Source organism: Haliotis rubra, unplaced genomic scaffold, assembly GCF_003918875.1.
Source record: "Haliotis rubra isolate DU_JTF1 unplaced genomic scaffold, ASM391887v1 Scf22, whole genome shotgun sequence".
Taxonomy (NCBI): domain Eukaryota; kingdom Metazoa; phylum Mollusca; class Gastropoda; order Lepetellida; family Haliotidae; genus Haliotis; species Haliotis rubra.
This window is the reverse complement of record NW_025766225.1, coordinates 3252921-3272684: the sequence shown is the minus strand read 5'-3', so window position 1 is coordinate 3272684 and position 19764 is coordinate 3252921. Positions and strand designations below refer to the sequence as shown.

General features: G+C 43.2%; 1 protein-coding gene across 1 annotated transcript; it reads right to left on the bottom strand.

Annotated features, from left to right (window-relative positions):
• Positions 1-847: 847 nt before the first annotated feature.
• LOC124277267 (homeobox protein 2-like) lies at positions 848-7233 on the bottom strand. The gene is made up of 2 exons (XM_046712916.1): positions 7174-7233; positions 848-1957 (listed from the first exon to the last, which is right to left on the bottom strand). Exons 1-2 carry the CDS (start codon positions 7231-7233, stop codon positions 848-850), a joined length of 1170 nt encoding a protein of 389 aa, XP_046568872.1.
• Positions 7234-19764: the final 12531 nt, after the last annotated feature.

Sequence of the window (19764 nt, the reverse complement as noted above, 5' to 3'; positions counted from 1 at the left end):
TTTACCAGGTAAAATGAGATTTAACAAATATGGCAGGTAAATCAACAAACATTAATGAAACTTCAAGACATTCAGTCACCTATCAGATAATAGTTCATATTTCACTGTCTAAACTATTTGTTTTGGGTGAGTCTTCTTCAGGCGTCATTTTTAGCGGCTTTATCTTAACAGAAGGGGGTGGAATATGCATCCTTGCCCTACTCCAACCCACACCTAACCTTTGCCCCTTCAAGGTGTGAATACTGCTGAGTTGAAAAGTTCTACTTCAGATCTGTGCTATATATTCTGACTTCGTTATCTACGTTATGTATGTTCTCTATGATGAAAGGCTGACTGTGTCATGTTGGCTGTCTACGTTATATATTTTGTCTCTGCTGAATATACAACGTCATATGTGCTGGCATACTATATATGCTATATACGCTGTTTATGCTATATGTACTACTAGCTATGTCATATATGCTGACTACAACGTCATGCTATGTATACTGTCTATGCTAAAAAGCTGACAGAGTCATTTATACTATGTTATTATTGTTGTCTGTACAATATATTTGCTGGCAATATCACCTGTACTTTATGTACCCCTCTAACAAGCGCAAATAAGCACGGCTCCCACGGCCGAAGGCTATGAATACCCAATGAATTTTAAGAAAGAAATTTTAAGATTGTGGCTTTACTATTCTCTGGGGCATTTAAGGGACCCTGATAGTAGCGCAGGTTGCGTGCTCCTACGTTCGTGCACCGGGTATAAGAATCTTGGTAGTTTCAAACATAACCATCGTCAGGCATCGCTAGACCGTTTCTGTCCGTACTGTTGGTCAGGTAATGGTCGTTTCTGGTCATACTATTGGTCAGGTATTGGTCGTTTCTGGTGGCACTGTTTGGTCAGGTATTGGTCGTTTCTGTTCGTACTGTTGGTCAGGTATTGGTCGTTTCTGATCATACCGTTGGTCAGGTATTGGTCGTTTCTGGTCATACTATTGGTCAGGTACTGGTCGTTTCTGTTCGTATTGTTGGTCTGATATTTTTCCGTTTCTGTCCGTACTATTGATACTAGGTGGTCAGGTACTGGTCGTTTCTGGCTGTACTGTTGGTCAGGTACTGGTCGCACTGTTGGCCAGGTATTGGTCGTTTCTGGTAGTACTTTGGCCAGGCACTGGTCGTTCCTGGTCATACTGTTGGTCATGTATTGGTCGTTTCTGGTCATACTGTTGGTTAGGTACTGGTCGTTTCTGGTCGTACTGTTGGTCAGGTACTGGTCGTTTCTGGTCAGACTGTTGGTCAGGTATTGGTCGTTTCTGGTCTTACTGTTGGTCAGGCATTGATCGTTTCTGGTCGTCGTACTGTTAGTCAGGTACTGGTCGTTTCTGGTCGTACTGTTGGTCTGGCATTGGTCGTTTCTGGTAGTAGTGTTGGCCAGGCACTGGTAGTTTCTGGTCCTACTGTTGGTCAGGTATTGGTCGTTTCTGGTTGTACTGTTGGCCAGGTACTGGTCGTTTCTGGTCACACTGTTGGTCAGGTATTGGTCGTGTCTGGTCACACTGTTGGTCAGGTATTGGTCGTTTCTGGTCGTACAGTTGGCCAGGCACTGGTCGTTTCTGATCCTACTGTTGGTCGGGTATTGGTCGTTTCTGGTTGTACTGTTGGTCAGATACTGGTCGTTTCTGGCCGTACTGTTCGTCTGGTCCTGGTCGTCTGGTGCTGGTTGTACTGGGTCGTCAGGTACTGGTCGTTTCCGGTCGTCCTGTTGGCCAGATACTAGTCGTTTCTGGTCGTACTGTTCGTCAGGTCCTGGTCGTTTCTGGTCGTACTGGGTCGTCAGGTACTGGTCGTTTCCGGTCATCCTGTTGGCCAGATACTGGTCGTTTCTGGTTGTACCGTTCGTCAGGTCCTGGTCGTTTTTCTGGTCGTACTGTTGGCCAGGTACTGGTCGTTTCTGGTCGTCATGTTGGTACTGGGTGGTCAGGTCAAAACTAATGTTGCTAGAAACTATAAAGGGCGATTTTGATCTAGTACCTACATACTTCTAAAGTTACTGAACAAAACATGTTGGCTAGTGTGTGATATGTTATGCCTCCTAACTCTAGTAATCCGTGGGTTACCAATTTCCCGGGTTTGCTGTGTTTACACGATATGTCTTTTTATTGTCGTGAGTCGAGTCAATAACTCATTTCATAAGTACGTTCCATAAGTTTTCTCGTTCAGTCGAAGCGTATGTTTCTGTAAAACTGTGTTGTTGTTTTCACCTAGGCGTGTTCGTTGTATCTTAGTTTCCAAGAGACATGGAAGGAGTAGGCCCTCACTCGAATTGTCTTGTTAGTGAGTTGTAGCTATCTTTGGTAACAGCGGTTATACCGTTGGTTAACTAATTAGTTTAAATATTGGTCAAGGTCATCAGCGATCCTTGTCTGTGTCGATTGTGACTTTAGATTGTTTATGCTTAGTTAGAGTTAGCTGCTGATAATAACACTGTGACGTTTTTGCCACGTTTTCTAGAATTACTTTATTCTTATTTCCTATCACCCTATTCTCAGGCACACAGCTTCATAACAGTTATACGCATATCAAAACAAAAGTACGGTGCGGTAACATGCGCGGATCCAGAGGGGGAGGAGGGGGGGTTGACCTTCTCCGGATCATGTGACGAAACACCATTAAAATATTTCAAAGCTGCCTGAGCAACAGACATACAGCGACATGGATGCGGAAGGCGGAATTGTTCGCCCGCACATATATGTTGACCTTGTCATGCCACCAGTACATGAGACTTAACAGGACGGAGATATCCACAAAAACGACTTGAGCTTCCAACATCACTGGTCTCTTTTATGGCAGAATATATCAAAGAAACTGATATGATGCATCTATAAAGTTCTTTGTTCCTCTTTGAACATATTACAATGATAAACTTCAGAATGTTCTTCTGAAGACCTTACACAGCGAAGACGCTTCTTCTTACAGTGGCACGTGAAAGTGATACATTGTTATCAAAGGGTATATAATATATCATATCTCGCTCAGCTGAAATAAGAGACAACTTTCTTAAGTATATTGATTATGGCAGGAGTCGCGGTCAGTGTGACTCGAGGTTACTTTGACCTACTTGTGTGTAGCTAACGGGCACCTGTTGGCGTGCGACAACAGCCTATGGTAACTGAAATGGCTAATACAGCATCATAGCCATACCCTTTTCACCGAGGTGACAAACAGCCTTTTTCTGTGGACGTGTTACGGTTCCATCGTAGAACCTCAGTCAGAAAACGCTGATTATACGTTCAGAAATGTAATAGGTTACCCATCTATATCTAGATAAAACATGAAAGTATGGCATCCATGTTCAACACAGCTTTAAAAGCGTGTTTTATGGTATCAGCTGATGTATGCACCAATGTCAGACAGCCATGACTGAAAAAACCTGATCACCTATGCTTTACTTTACCATCATTTGTTTCAAACACCCAATTCAGCAAGTGACCAGTTTTACTAAAACTAGAGTATTTTCAAGACAACCATTTATGTTGCCACAGACCTGCATGGTTTTAGTAGAATAATCTATAATAGTAACATCGCCATGGTAGTGCCAGCCCTTGATATGGTGCTTTTTCGCCAAACCATTTCCAGAATAGGAAACTAGAAACGAAGTATCATATATTCAAAATGTGAAGTTGGAGACTTGGAATATTTGTTGCCTATGTTAAAATACTAACGTATATTGATATAAATCGAAATGCTGACATTATATCAAGATATCTGATTGTTCGTTCAGTACGGTTACTTCTGTTGAATTTTTTCAGTTAGGTCAGAGGGTAAGGTCATCGACCTGTTACATGGTGCCACATAATGGAGCATTGGGCTAATCTGGCGAGGGAACCCATAGTCAACGGGTTCTGTCATAGCTAAGGGACGCAACTCTAGACAGCTCCATACAACGCCTCACACACATGTCACCGTTAAAACGTAAATCTCTAGTGATGTCTTGTTTCTATCAATGGTGTCAGGATCCGCTTCTCGTGAGATCGAATCCCAGGTTGGTCGTTTCAGGAAAGTGGATTATGATGTCTTCTGCAATATGCACTCTCTTGAGCTTTTAAGACCATATATATATATATATATATATATCACGTCTGGATTGAACTGTAATACTCTGTTATGTACAATTTGCATCACACACCACAAACTACACACCACACACGCTACACGCACACAACACACTACACATGCTACACACCACACCACACGCACAAAACGCACTGCACATGCTACACAACACACACAAACCACACCACACGCACAAAACGCACTGCACAACACACACAAAGCACACAACACACTGCACGCACACAACACACTACACATGCTACACATCACACACCACACCACACGCACAAAACGCACTGCACATGCTACACACACACACACACAAACCACACACACACGCACTGCACATGCTACACATGCACACACACACACCACACCACACGCAAAAACGCACAAAACACATGCACACAACACACTCCAAACCACACACCACAAACACACACACTACACACACACCATACGCACACAACACACACTGCACATGCTACACAACACACACAGGACGCATGCACGCACCACACCACACCACACCACACCACACCACACCACACCACACCACACACCCTCCAACATTCCACTGGTACTCCAATCCAATAACCTGTCCGTCTACCAATAATCTATTACCGGTATGGTATTGGTATAGGGTGGTACATTAATCAAGTGATAAACGAATTTCTACTTTGAAGTTTCACCTGACTCGAAGCATCAATTCGTTCCATAATCGACATGTAATGTCAAGTTGGTGTTCTTTATTCCGCGAGGGCTTCCGTGATGGATGTTACATATCTGGATAATGCAGACGACATTTTAAATGCCAAGGGAACAATATGTAACATTTGGAGATGTAGACACCGCCGAGGTCGTCCGACGTCACGTGATTCAGCCTCACAGGAGAGCGCTGGTTATACCTTGCACAAACACGGCTTCTGTTTGACATACGTAACGGTGTCAACATGTCCAACTGTTAGCTCTGTACTTAGCTGATGACGTGATCTCGCGATGTTTGACGAGACCTTAATGACGGACATGTCTACAAGATTGAGTATTTGAGTTTACAAAGGGACATGACTCGTGACCAGAGCAGGGTTAACTCTTGGTACATAAGGTACATACGTGTGTGAATAGTGACGTGTAACATATTGTTTCGTAGATCCATCACGCTTCATTATAATGCTGATCGCTTCATAATTTAGTTACATATGAGATTTCTGGAATCAATTTTACCAGTGGTCGAAATAAACTCATTTAAACATTTTTCAGCGTAACTTCGTGATCTCGTGGAAAAGGTCGGTGGTTCAATGTCGCCATTGTCATACCAACATATGTTAAGATATGGTACTTGTTATTCCCCTGTCTGGCTTTCAGCATTGTGGGTACTAAACACGGTCTGGTCTGTTCAGAGCCTGTATTCTTGTCAGGGCGGAGAATCTATGTTCTGCGACATGATAACTCAAGAGGTGGTGGAGCAGGCAAGTGATAAGTATTCGCCCAAAGGCTGGGTTCGATTCCCCATATGGGTACAATGTGTGAAGCCTATTTCTGGTGTCCCTCGCCGTGATATTGCTGGAATGGTGCTTGAAACGGTGGAACACCACACCTACTCACTCACTCATGATATCTCTATGGACGAGCACCCTGAAACATACATAGCACATTGGTCCACATTAATACCAGCATCGAGACATGCATGCATGTGTGTGCGTCGCGAATTTAGTGCAATAATCTTCAACGCGTTCCTGTTTCACATTACCTCACCATTACAGCACCAGTACGTAAGCTTCTGCACCAACTATGATACAGGTGTTGTAATATTTGTATCAATAGCAGATACTGAGTGGAAAAAATACACGAATCACTGTTGATGTGATAATGGCGACACCAGGACGTCACACGTTGACCCTGTAAGTTTGCCTGCATGTGGCGCATCATAACAATACCCAAAAAAACTGAAACATTGTATTAGGTAATCGGAAAGAATGTAAATATCTTCAGAAGTTTGTACAATGAAACCCCCTTAAACCGCGAACCTGACTTACCGGATTCATGATTGCAGGCAGTCTACACTGATATACGGAAGTATAACACCATGTCTAATGGTGGCTTAAATCAGATAAACAAACAAGGTTTGCATTTCGGCAACAGTTTTCACCCTAGTAGCATGTATGTAATGTTTTGGTGATATCCTAGACTAACGCTTATTCTCTGAATGTATATAATTTTGATAGTAACAAATGAATCCCATTTTATTTAAAAAGGAGCCCCAGTGAGATGGGAATTTCAAGATAACAATTAGGAATAGAGGAAATCTAGACTTGCTTCATATAGGGCTTTAGCATGGCAAGGGGGGGGGGGGGGCAGTGTGGATCAGGGACTGTGAGACAGACTTACGAAAAACTAGTATCAAGTGTATGCCTACTTTTGTCCGACAGAGTATTAAAAAACAAACATGCATCATATCACGTGGAACAAATTAGCAAGAACATATTCACGCAACAAACAATATACCAAACTACGTGTACCAGAGATTATATTTCTGGAAATTACGTCTGGGTCAAAGCATACAAATAAAATTGATAACGTTTTAAAAATAAATACAAAAGAGAAGCATTATCAATAATACCCCCTCAGGCTTGGTTTATTCATAAAGCAATAAAGGCTTATAACTCACTCAGACCATGGCCAAGCCCTGCTGCCTTGGTGAACCTGAAAACCATTAAGCGGTTATAATGTATGGATATTCTGTTAAATAACTGTAAAAAACATTTAATTGGTACACATATAGATTTTTTTCTCCTCCTCATTATTGTTTTATTAATCTGAAATTGCCTCGGATTTGGAGACACAACGGTATTTTCCGCTTCAGTCGGTTGCCAATGTTGGATTTATTAAGCTTAGTTTGTTTAGTGGAACTCTCCAGTCAAACAAAACTAATACAAGCTTAATTGATGAGAACTAAATACTTGAATATCTGGCCTAAATGGACGGTATCGACCAAAGTCGAGTTGTGGCCACAATCAAGAAGATTTTCAATAAGTCCTCACTAAACCCTTGTATAGAATGGTTATTCAATACCCGCACAATGGCTGCCTTGTTTCTCTGCTTCATCCGGTGATGGTCGTTAATGGCTCCCATCGTGGAATACATAATAATATACCCCGGACAGAATACGCTGCGGTTGTGATTATTGTCGGGGCAACATTTGAAATCACGACGGGACACTACAGCAAAATGACGGTACCCTGCCGTCACATCATAACAAGGGGGAGGTCCCTGCAACAGCGAGGCTTAATACTATAGTGGATGTTGCTTTAGGAACCTTTGAAATAATGGAGGAACACCAGAATAAAATAACGGTACCCCTTCCCGTTACAGTATGATAGGAAGGAGCGGGGATGGTCCCTCCAACAGCGAGGTCTTATGATGTTGTTTTGACAACATGTGAAATAACGGAAGGACATTACAGTAAAATAACACTATCAGGGGGAGGTACCTGCAACAGCGAGATTTCATCCACAAGTAATTGCTGAGCAAGGGACATATGAAATAACGAAACGACACAGCAGTAAATTAACCGTACCAGACAGACCACACGCACGCACGCACGCACGCACGCACGCACGCACACGTACGCACACGCACACACACTCTTCTTTTCGTTATTAAGATCAGCCAGTTCGTTTTACAAGCTGATTTGAAGCGCACGTGTTTAAATTATTTTTCAACTAGTTGAAGTAATTGTTTTAACGACAAACGAAATCCAGATAGGAGTTACCGTACCGCTAGCCGTCCCAGCATCACGAGGGAAGATGACTGTAACAGCGAGGGTTGGAATGACTACAGAACTGGTTTTAACGTTAGCAATATACATCATTGAATTACCACATTGTTCCCATCTGGAGATTAGAAAATTTGAGATTTCACTGTTACCAGCGAATGACTTAATTACTAAGCTACAGTACTGATGAAAAACTAAATCGGTGATGGCCGAATCACGTGACGAACCAGAGTAATAGGCTCGAATCTTGCATGTTCCACACTTACTGCTACGCTATATGTCTACAAACTTGCTGATACAACGGAAACTACGACCACACACGCAATACAATACAAAAACTTCAAACAGCTAACGCCATGTTGTGTCAAGGTCAAGGCCGCGTTCACCAAGTGCACGAGAGCAGATGACGTGTGCAGTCGTGACAGATGATGTAACGGTGCATGCATGTTAAGGACACATCATCACAGGAACAGCATCAACAGCGTCAATCAATACACTGCCCGATAATTTCACCCTGATTCAAAGCATTTTTTGGCTTTCAAGAAAATTATTCCATTCGTTCGAAGTCCTTAAGCTGCACGAGATGCACTGGACCACGTGGTTCATCCTCACGCTCCGTTTAGCGCGTTAGTGAGTTTTTTCGGTTATGTCACGTTGCTGTGACGACTAGCGGTTGACGCTTTCAACAGCATTTCAGTTACACCACGGAGTGTGGGCTTGATATGGGAAGAAAACCCGAAGTAATGCAGGACTGTTTTTATGAAGCCCATTCTTTCCTTCCCTTCAAATTGCTGGAATATCATTTAATGAAAGCTTCACTTGTGACAATCTGTCCGTCCTTTCTTATTCAGAAATCATAGTTTTGATCATAAAAATGAAAACAAAATCAGCCTATTGCAAATCTGAGATTTGACTTTGTTTTGGTAACTGGTGCTGAGTGAGTGGGTGGGTTTTAGTTTTACGCTGCTTTTAACAATATTCCAGCAATATCGTGGCGGGGAACACCAGAAATGGGCTTCACACATTGTACCCATGTGGGAATCGAACCCGGGTCATCGGCGTGACGAGCGAACGTCTTAACCACTAGGCTACCCCGGCAGGTCTTAGACGTCTGGCTGACCTCTTCCACAGCTTGGGTTATCCGGGGTAATAATGTGTTAATGCGCTTTCAGCATACCTTCATGAGGTATACTTACAGCGCGATATAAGTGCTATTGTTATTATTTATTATTATATTCCAAAGTATTTTACCAAATTCTAAATTGCCAATCAAACAGATGTTATAATGGCTATTCTAGCGTTACTTTAGTTTCACTGACGCAAAGTAATGCAGTGACCGTCATTCCTTTTAATTCTCAGTTAGAAGAATTACTGAACAGTATTTATGCTATATCAGGACATGTCAGCTTGATGTGGGAGTTGAGTGAGTGAGTGAGTTGGCTTTAACGCCGCTTTGACCTGTGTTCCATGTATATGACGTAATGTGGCTATTGAGGTAATGATTTAGCTAACCAACCAACAATACGGCAAAAGATATTCATCCAAATTAGCTTGCAAGAACAGAAACGAAATAAGGTCGAAAATCAATAGCACTTCAATACTGCAAAATATCACTTTCATCAAACTGATTAGCAAAACTGGGAGAAGCCACGAAACAACATGGAGGTGACATTTCAACGTTCGCCCTACCGTCATTATCAACCATCTGGGAACACAAACCTGCTGTGGCAGCTCTCATCACTGTCTGCATTGCGTGTGCACGTATACGCTGCATGGAGCTTTATTTGTTGATTCAGAAGCAACGCGACCGGCATGACCTATAATGTCGACATGTTCGATACGTTGTATTAACACCACGTGTAGACACGTCTAAGTCGATGAAGTGGCTGCAAGATGTAAAGGTCGTAAACGATGAGAGAAAAACACAAGGGAGTATTTTTATTATATCTTTGCGTCAATATTCATATTATTTACAGCAGCTCAGGTGTGTTGGGCGGATAATAACTACCCAGATATTTATAACGAAAATCACTAACGACAATTTCTCAGCAAAAGAAATGTATATCTCGACAGATGTGACTTGCATACAAACAGAATTTGCAGTGAAGCGAGATAGAAGTGACAAAGACCTTTCCGCACCCATAAGAGATCTCAGCTAAAGCAGAGTCGGTTGTACCAGAGACCATATAATATATCTATTATATGGTCTCTGGTTGTACAACTGTGACCATATCATTAGTACATGTTTGTTTCAGCGGGATTACAGCTGTACGATGTTGTTTTTAAACAACATTCTGAAGCCATTTGTGCGCTTAAATTTTCTCAATTAAGATTTATGTGTTGAAGTGTTTTAGGTTTTGAAATAAAACACCACAGGGGATACCAGAAATGGACTACCACTGGTCTGGACTGGTACAGCAGCCATACACACGTATATGCACGCCTCTATTCAAGAAGAACACTCTTGAACACAACGTTTGTTCTGTTGTACCTGGTCTCACGTCATATTTCTAAAAACATATATGCCAGGTCTTGTTGTTAAAGTCACCCCTGCTGAGTCACCCCGGCCACAGAAAGCATGCTGAAGGTCAAGACATCCCACGTGTGACACGTTATGTCACGTTGAACGGCCACAGAAAGCATGTGGAAGGTCAAGCCATCCCACGTGTGACAAGTTATGTCACGTTGAACGGCCACAGAAAGCATGTTGAAGGTCAAGACATTCCTGGTGTGACAAGTTATGTCACGTTGAACGGCCACAGAAAGCATGTTGAAGGTCAAGACATCCCTTGTGTGACAAGTTATGTCACGTTGAACGGCCACAGTAAGCATGTTGAAGGTCAAGACATTCCTGGTGTGACACGTTATGTCACGTTGAACGGCCACAGTAAGCATGTTGAAGGTCAAGACATTCCTGGTGTGACAAGTTATGTCACGTTGAACGGCCACAGAAAGCATGTTGAAGGTCAAGACATTCCTGGTGTGACAAGTTATGTCACGTTGAACGGCCACAGAAAGCATGTTGAAGGTCAAGACATTCCTTGTGTGACAAGTTATGTCACGTTGAACGGCCACAGTAAGCATGTTGAAGGTCAAGACATTCCTTGTGAGACAAGTTATGTCACGTTGAACGGCCACAGTAAGCATGTTGAAGGTCAAGACATTCCTTGTGAAACAAGTTATCTCACGTTGAACGGCCACAGTAAGCATGTTGAAGGTCAAGACATCCCACGTGTGACACGTTATGTCACGTTGAACGGCCACAGAAAGCATGTGGAAGGTCAAGCCATCCCACGTGTGACAAGTTATGTCACGTTGAACGGCCACAGAAAGCATATTGAAGGTCAAGACATTCCTGGTGTGACAAGTTATGTCACGTTGAACGGCCACAGAAAGCATGTTGAAGGTCAAGACATTCCTGGTGTGACAAGTTATGTCACGTTGAACGGCCACAGAAATCATGTTGAAGGTCAAGACATTCCTGGTGTGACAAGTTATGTCACGTTGAACGGCCACAGAAAGCATGTTGAAGGTCAAGACATTCCTTGTGTGACAAGTTATGTCACGTTGAACGGCCACAGTAAGCATGTTGAAGGTCAAGACATTCCTTCTGAGACAAGTTATCTCACGTTGAACGGCCACAGTAAGCATGTTGAAGGTCAAGACATCCCACGTGTGACACGTTATGTCACGTTGAACGGCCACAGAAAGCATGTGGAAGGTCAAGCCATCCCACGTGTGACAAGTTATGTCACGTTGAACGGCCACAGAAAGCATGTTGAAGGTCAAGACATTCCTGGTGTGACAAGTTATGTCACGTTGAACGGCCACAGAAAGCATGTTGAAGGTCAAGACATCCCTTGTGTGACAAGTTATGTCACGTTGAACGGCCACAGTAAGCATGTTGAAGGTCAAGACATCCCTTGTGTGACACGTTATGTCACGTTGAACGGCCACAGTAAGCATGTTGAAGGTCAAGACATTCCTTGTGTGACACGTTATGTCACGTTGAACGGCCACAGAAAGCATGTTGAAGGTCAAGACATTCCTTGTGTGACAAGTTATGTCACGTTGAACGGCCACAGAAATCATGTTGAAGGTCAAGACATTCCGGGTGTGACAAGTTATGTCACGTTGAACGGCCACAGAAAGCATGTTGAAGGTCAAGACATTCCTTGTGTGACAAGTTATGTCACGTTGAACGGCCACAGTAAGCATGTTGAAGGTCAAGACATTCCTTGTGAGACAAGTTATGTCAAGTTGAACGGCCACAGTAAGCATGTTGAAGGTCAAGACATTCCTTGTGAGACAAGTTATGTCACGTTGAACGGCCACAGTAATCATGTTGAAGGTCAAGACATTCCTGGTGTGACACGTTATGTCACGTTGAACGGCCACAGAAAGCATGTTGAAGGTCAAGACATTCCTGGTGTGACAAGTTATGTCACGTTGAACGGCCACAGAAAGCATGTTGAAGGTCAAGACATTCCTTGTGTGACAAGTTATGTCACGTTGAACGGCCACAGTAAGCATGTTGAAGGTCAAGACATTCCTTGTGAGACAAGTTATGTCACGTTGAACGGCCACAGTAAGCATGTTGAAGGTCAAGACATTCCTTGTGAGACAAGTTATCTCACGTTGAACGGCCACAGTAAGCATGTTGAAGGTCAAGACATCCCACGTGTGACACGTTATGTCACGTTGAACGGCCACAGAAAGCATGTGGAAGGTCAAGCCATCCCACGTGTGACAAGTTATGTCACGTTGAACGGCCACAGAAAGCATGTTGAAGGTCAAGACATTCCTTGTGAGACAAGTTATGTCACGTTGAACGGCCACAGAAAGCATGTTGAAGGTCAAGACATTCCTTGTGTGACAAGTTATCTCACGTTGAACGGCCACAGAAAGCATGTTGAAGGTCAAGACATCCCTTGTGTGACAAGTTATCTCACGTTGAACGGCCACAGAAAGCATGTGGAAGGTCAAGACATCCCTTGTGTGACAAGTTATGTCACGTTGAACGGCCACAGAAAGCATGTTGAAGGTCAAGACATCCCTTGTGTGACACGTTATGTCACGTTGAACGGCCACAGAAAGCATGTTGAAGGTCAAGACATTCCTTGTGAGACAAGTTATGTCACGTTGAACGGTCACAGTAAGCATGTTGAAGGTCAAGACATTCCTGGTGTGACAAGTTATGTCACGTTGAACGGCCACAGAAAGCATGTTGAAGGTCAAGACATTCCTGGTGAGACAAGTTATCTCACGTTGAACGGCCACAGAAAGCATGTTGAAGGTCAAGACATCCCTTGTGTGACAAGTTATCTCACGTTGAACGGCCACAGAAAGCATGTTGAAGGTCAAGACATTCCTGGTGTGACAAGTTATCTCACGTTGAACGGCCACAGAAAGCATGTTGAAGGTCAAGACATCCCTTGTGTGACAAGTTATCTCACGTTGAACAGCCACAGAAAGCATGTGGAAGGTCAAGTCATTCCTGGTGTGACAAGTTATCTCACGTTGAACGGCCACAGTAAGCATGTTGAAGGTCAAGACATCCCTTGTGTGACAAGTTATGTCACGTTGAACGGCCACAGAAAGCATGTTGAAGGTCAAGACATCCCTTGTGAGACACGTTATGTCACGTTGAACGGCCACAGTAAGCATGTTGAAGGTCAAGACATTCCTGGTGTGACAAGTTATCTCACGTTGAACGGCCACAGAAAGCATGTTGAAGGTCAAGACATCCCTTGTGTGACAAGTTATCTCACGTTGAACGGCCACAGAAAGCATGTTGAAGGTCAAGACATCCCTTGTGTGACAAGTTATGTCACGTTGAACGGCCACAGAAAGCATGTTGAAGGTCAAGACATTCCTGGTGTGACAAGTTATCTCACGTTGAACGGCCACAGTAAGCATGTTGAAGGTCAAGACATCCCTTGTGTGACAAGTTATGTCACGTTGAACGGCCACAGAAAGCATGTTGAAGGTCAAGACATCCCTTGTGAGACACGTTATGTCACTGTCAACGCTGAAGAAGTTGTGTCACGGGACAACACCGCCCGTTGTTTTATTGGTTAGAAAGACCCCATGGCTCTGCAAAGGGAACCAACTCATCTGCGTGTCGGGCGGCAGGGTAGCCTAGTGGTTAAAGCGTTGGCTCGTCACGCCGAAGACCCGGGTTCGATTCCCCACATGGGCACAATGTGTTAAGCCCATTTCTGGTGTTCCCCGCCGTGACATTGCTGAAATATTGCTAAAAGCGGCGTAAAACTAAACTCAGTCAGTCAGTCATCTGCGTGTCGAATACTGGAAGTTAACAAGGCCATTTTGTTACGTGCTTTATAATTCATTTGCCACCCATTGCTCGGCTTAGTGCACGGGACAATACTGCAAGAAGTGTACAGGTCACGTGTGACAAGTTATGTCACGGTGAACGGCCACAGTAAGCATGGTGAAGGTCAAGCCATCCCACGTGTGACACGTTATCTCACGTTGAACACCACAGAAAGCATGTTGAAGGTCACGCCATCCCTTGTGTGACACGTTATATCACGTTGAACGGCCACAGAAAGCATGTTGAAGGTCAAGACATCCCTTGTGTGACAAGTTATGTCACGTTGAACGGCCACAGAAAGCTTGTTGAAGGTCAAGACATCCCTTGTGTGACAAGTTATGTCACGTTGAACGGCCACAGAAAGCATGTTGAAGGTCAAGACATTCCTTGTGTGACAAGTTATGTCACGTTGAACGGCCACAGTAAGCATGTTGAAGGTCAAGACATCCCTTGTGTGACACGTTATGTCACGTTGAACGGCCACAGAAAGCATGTTGAAGGTCAAGACATTCCTTGTGTGACAAGTTATGTCACGTTGAACGGCCACAGAAAGCATGTTGAAGGTCAAGACATTCCTTGTGTGACAAGTTATGTCACGTTGAACGGCCACAGTAAGCATGTTGAAGGTCAAGACATCCCTTGTGTGACACGTTATGTCACGTTGAACGGCCACAGAAAGCATGTTGAAGGTCAAGACATTCCTTGTGTGACACGTTATCTCACGTTGAACGGCCACAGTAAGCATGTTGAAGGTCAAGACATTCCTGGTGTGACAAGTTATGTCACGTTGAACGGCCACAGTAAGCATGTTGAAGGTCAAGACATCCCTTGTGTGACAAGTTATGTCACGGTCAACGCTGGAGAAGTTGTTTCACGGGACAACACAACCCGTTCTTCTTTAAGACTTACAATGTGTAACGTATGTACATCACGCTACAACTGCGCATGAAGCATGGTGATGGTCAAGACGTCCAACGTGTGACGAAGTTTCGTCACGTTACAACACCACAAGAAGAGTGTCGCTCTTAAAGACATCCAACATCAGATATTCAAGCTCTCTGGTGGCGGTCTGTCGATAACAGAGTATGATCAAACAGCCCATGGACAGAAGTCATGACCATCGATCTCCACAATGGGGTTACGATGACCATCGATCTACACAATGGGGTTACGATGACATACCTCAAGAAAGTCGGCAAGTCTGACCCCCTCATCCCGTTCGCCCCGTTCAAGCGTTGGATCCTAAAAAAAACCTTTCACACCGGATCTTCACAAGGGGGAGCCCATACTAGCGTGCGTCAGGCGTTACTTCTTGTGACATACAGAACGTGTTTACAAGCATTAAATCTGTTTGTTGAAGCAAGGGGAATCAAATGTGAAATTTCATGGACGCCGAGTTAAGTGCATTTGATATCTTCCCCGGCGCACAGATAATTCCAGTTGGCAGGTGCCTTTATTATCCTTTCTCACAACAACCAAAATGTATTTACTTTTTAAAGATGTCTAAACACATTTAGTTAAACGTTTTTCTCGACCGCATGCATTTCTCGATTTATCCTGAGTTATTGATTTCTAGATTAGAAGGGCCTTAGCCAGCACAGTTACAAATCAGAAGTGACAAGCATAGGTGGCGCTAAATACCAGCTGCTGGTTCATCTGAAGGTGCGGCGCACTTGTTAAATGCGTTTCAAACCGCTGCTCATGGATTGTTTCCCTTTATGGTACCAGGAGCTTGTGTTATACTGCCTTTGGATTTGCACTGCCTCTATGTTGTGTACTGCCACTTGATTTGTTAATTAGAATACAATTGTTAATGACAACACACTGCTTTGTTGATTGTTGGTTTCACTATACCCAATTCTTTTATGGACTAATTCCCCGTTAATTTCATCGTAGGATTCAACACATAACAAGTTTAATATTGCACTTATTCCGAGTGGGTTTTGAGGAGATCAGCTTGATATAGGAAAAAAAACGAATTGTGCATGTCTTCGTTTTCCAGGTACTGGTGAATCCGACGAGCATTGGTGTTGTGCTGACAAATATAACCAGGCACCGGGATTCGAAGTCACAATCACGGGTTTCTGGCGTGTCTAAGGGACGCAACTCCGCACTGCGAATTACGGCACCTTACACCACTGAGCCCGGTTTCTGAAGAAAGATAAATACACTTCACTAAACACACGAAGTGAACCGGTTAATATCTTGTATGGTAATAACGATATATCGATCAGAAAAATTCGATGTGAGTTACGTCCCTTAATCGTGCCAGAATCCGATGGTCAGTGTTTAGAGATTTCGCCCTCGTTGTGAAACTTGGTTTGTCAGCGCAATACGTGTTTGTGGTAAACGTGTGAGACCTGCACCCACATGATGCCAGTACTACGTGATACAACTGAGATACGGTTTCAAAGCCCACTCACTCTTGGAAATCTTTCCCGTCAGTAGAACTGCAAAATTTGGCTGATTCATTTTGTTAGCTATATTTTTAAGACACTGTTTAATTGCTATGGCTGACGAATTGCTGTACGTTATTTGGTCTCTGGGGAAGCCGAACACACGAGTTGTTAAATAATCAATGATTTAACAACCCATGAATATCCAGGTTAGAATTGGTCTTCAGCAACCCACGCTTGTCGTAAGAGGGGATCGGGTGGCTATGGACGTAATCGATGTGGTACCATGGAGGGTGGACCAGAGCACGGGTTGTCTCTCAAATCCTAGCTCCAATTCTGAACGTCCTCGACCCGTGGAGTCCCTGTTAGAATTGATCTTCACCAACCCATGCTTATCGTGAACGTCGACTGATGGGGTTAGCACAATCAGGCACGCAGACATGGTTGTCCCAATTGTGTAGATCGATGTTCATCGTGTCAGTCACTGGATTGTCTGGTCCAAACTCGATCATTTACAGACTGAGGCCATATAGCTGGAACCGTAGACAGCCAGTATTACGTTCACCATAATGAGTGTCTACAGTGTGCACCAACAGAAATAAGGTTCATACCCGAACCGTAGACAACCAGTATTAGGTTCACCACAATGAGTGTCTACAGTGTGCACCAACAGAAATAAGGCGCCATTAAACACCAATCAAACAAAACCAATAATTTAACAATTTAATCACTGCCCTTTGCACAACTCGATGTGTTTGATAGATTTAATTATTTTGTTTAATTGTGAAATTTTAAATTCGATTAGACTTAGGCGATCTACATTCAAGATTAACCGTGTTGAACCTTCCGTGTATACACGGGGCGGTTGGGTAGTCTAGTGTTTAAAGCGTTGGCTCGTCACGCCGAAGACCCGGGTTCGAATCCCACGTGGGTACAATGAGTGAAGCCCATTTCTGGTGTCCCCCGCCTTGATATTGCTGGAATATTGCTAAAAGCGGCGTAAAACCAAACTCAGTCAGTCAGTCCGTGTATACACCGCATGTCACCTGACTGTGTGGCTGTGTCTGGGATATAGGAAGCACGATCGAGGGTTAACTCGGGTCAATGAACTAGAAAGGTTGTATGAAGATCTATAACCGGAAAACGTAATACGAATCCAAGCAAGTCAAGTGTTCACGCATCGTAACAAACCATCCAACATATTTAATGCAATACGATATGTAAATGAAACCATATGACCGGAAATCTTGTAATCTCTCAAGCATGTTTATTCATTAACATACAGCTATCAAGCCATTTATCTTATTGCCCTATAAATATACATGGAGCATGTAAATCAATAATGCATCTATCCATGGTGCATATTTTATTTAACGCGGGTAATGAAATGGCGCTAAGTAGTGGCTGCGTGTTTCGCTTTTAAATCTTGAGGAATGTCCTCTTTTACTCTGGATTACTTATAAGCATTTTACTGAGATGGTATATTTAACGTGAATATTTTAGCAATATCACAGTGAGTAGGAAAGGAGGGGCAATGCACTTGACAATGAAGTTTAACGATACCAACGTGGGATTCGAACACATGGCCAGGGTATTCTGGAAGCGGATCCAGGATGTTCTCAGGGAAACCTTCTCTTGAAAGACAGTTCTCAGGCATGTTCGTGAAAGTATACAATATACCTTCCTTGAAAGACAGTTCTCAGACATGTTCGTGAGAGTATACAATATACCTTCCCTTGAAAGACAGTTCTCAGACATGTTCGTGACAGTATACAATATACCTTGCCTTGAAAGACAGTTCTCAGGCATGTTCGTGAGAGTATACAATATACCTTCCCTTGAAAGACAGTTCTCAGGCATGTTCGTGAGAGTATACAATATACCTTCCCTTGCAAGACAGCTCTCAGGCATGTTCGTGAGCGTATACAATATACCTTGCCTTGAAAGACAGTTCTCAGGCATTTTCGTGAGAGTATACAATATACCTTCCCTTGAAAGACAGTTCTCAGGCATGTTCGTGAGAGTATACAATATACCTTCCCTTGCAAGACAGTTCTCAGGCATGTTCGTGAGCGTATACAATATACCCTCCCTTGAAAGACAGTTCTCAGGCATGTTCGTGAGAGTATACAATATACCTTCCCTTGAAAGACAGTTCTCAGGCATGTTCGTGAGAGTATACAATATACCTTCCCTTGAAAGACAGTTCTCAGGCATGTTCGTGAGAGTATACAATATACCTTCCCTTGATAGACAGTTCTCAGGCATGTTCGTGAAAGTATACAGGATACCTTCCCTTGAAAGACAGTTCTCAGGCATGTTCGTGAGAGTATACAATATACCTTCCCTTGAAAGACAGTTCTCAGGCATGTTCGTGAGAGTATACAATATACCTTCCCTTGAAAGACAGTTCTCAGGCATGTTCGTGAAAGTATACAAGAAACCTTGCCTTGAAAGACAGTTCTCGGGCATGTTCGTGAGAGTATATAGGATGCCGTGTTCTTGTTCCTCGTAAGAATATTATTCGTATGGTACGACTTAATGGTGGCCAGAATTGGAGAAATAGGACACTGGACTTATCGAACCCCGATAGCATTAACGTTAGTCATAATATCAATCAGTGGATTGTCCGGTCCAGGGTGGACCTGTCATACAGCTGAAATATTACATAATAGGGCGTTAAACAACACACAAGTCTTGTTTCAAATATAAATCGCTTGTTCTTTAATAAACTTTGGTCAAACTGTCTTGAATACATTGTTATGCGCAGCCCTGTAAATGCTTAAGATAAAAAAAATTTATAAAAGTAAACAAATTAAGAAATTAATCGCTTGAGCACTCTTGATATAAAGAAAAAAGTTTTATGGATGTCAACTTCTTTATTATGAGGAACACAACGTTTCAGAGTATATCCTTACTCCTTCATCAGGTGAATGGATGATACGAGGCAGGGGAGCATATATATGTACATGTAAGAACAACAAAAGTTATAAGACAACAAAGATGGAGGCTAAACGAGGGAAGCCAACAGTTAACTGGCGCTGATTGGTGAATGGCAAAGGGCAACTGGAAGCCAACCCTCAACAGAATTAGCGCTGAACAGAAGCCAACACTTAACAGTTACTTAGTGCTGATAGGCGATGACAGTGGACAAC

Bases quoted from the DNA above. Each gene is read 5' to 3' on its own strand.
- LOC124277267 (XM_046712916.1), bottom strand. From the start codon at position 7,233: ATGGGAGCCATTAACGACCATCACCGGATGAAGCAGAGAAACAAGGCA. The intron at 1,958-7,173 runs GTATTGAATAAC...CTGACCACCCAG, and splicing joins ACAAGGCAGCCATTGTGCGG to TACCAACATGACGACCAGAA.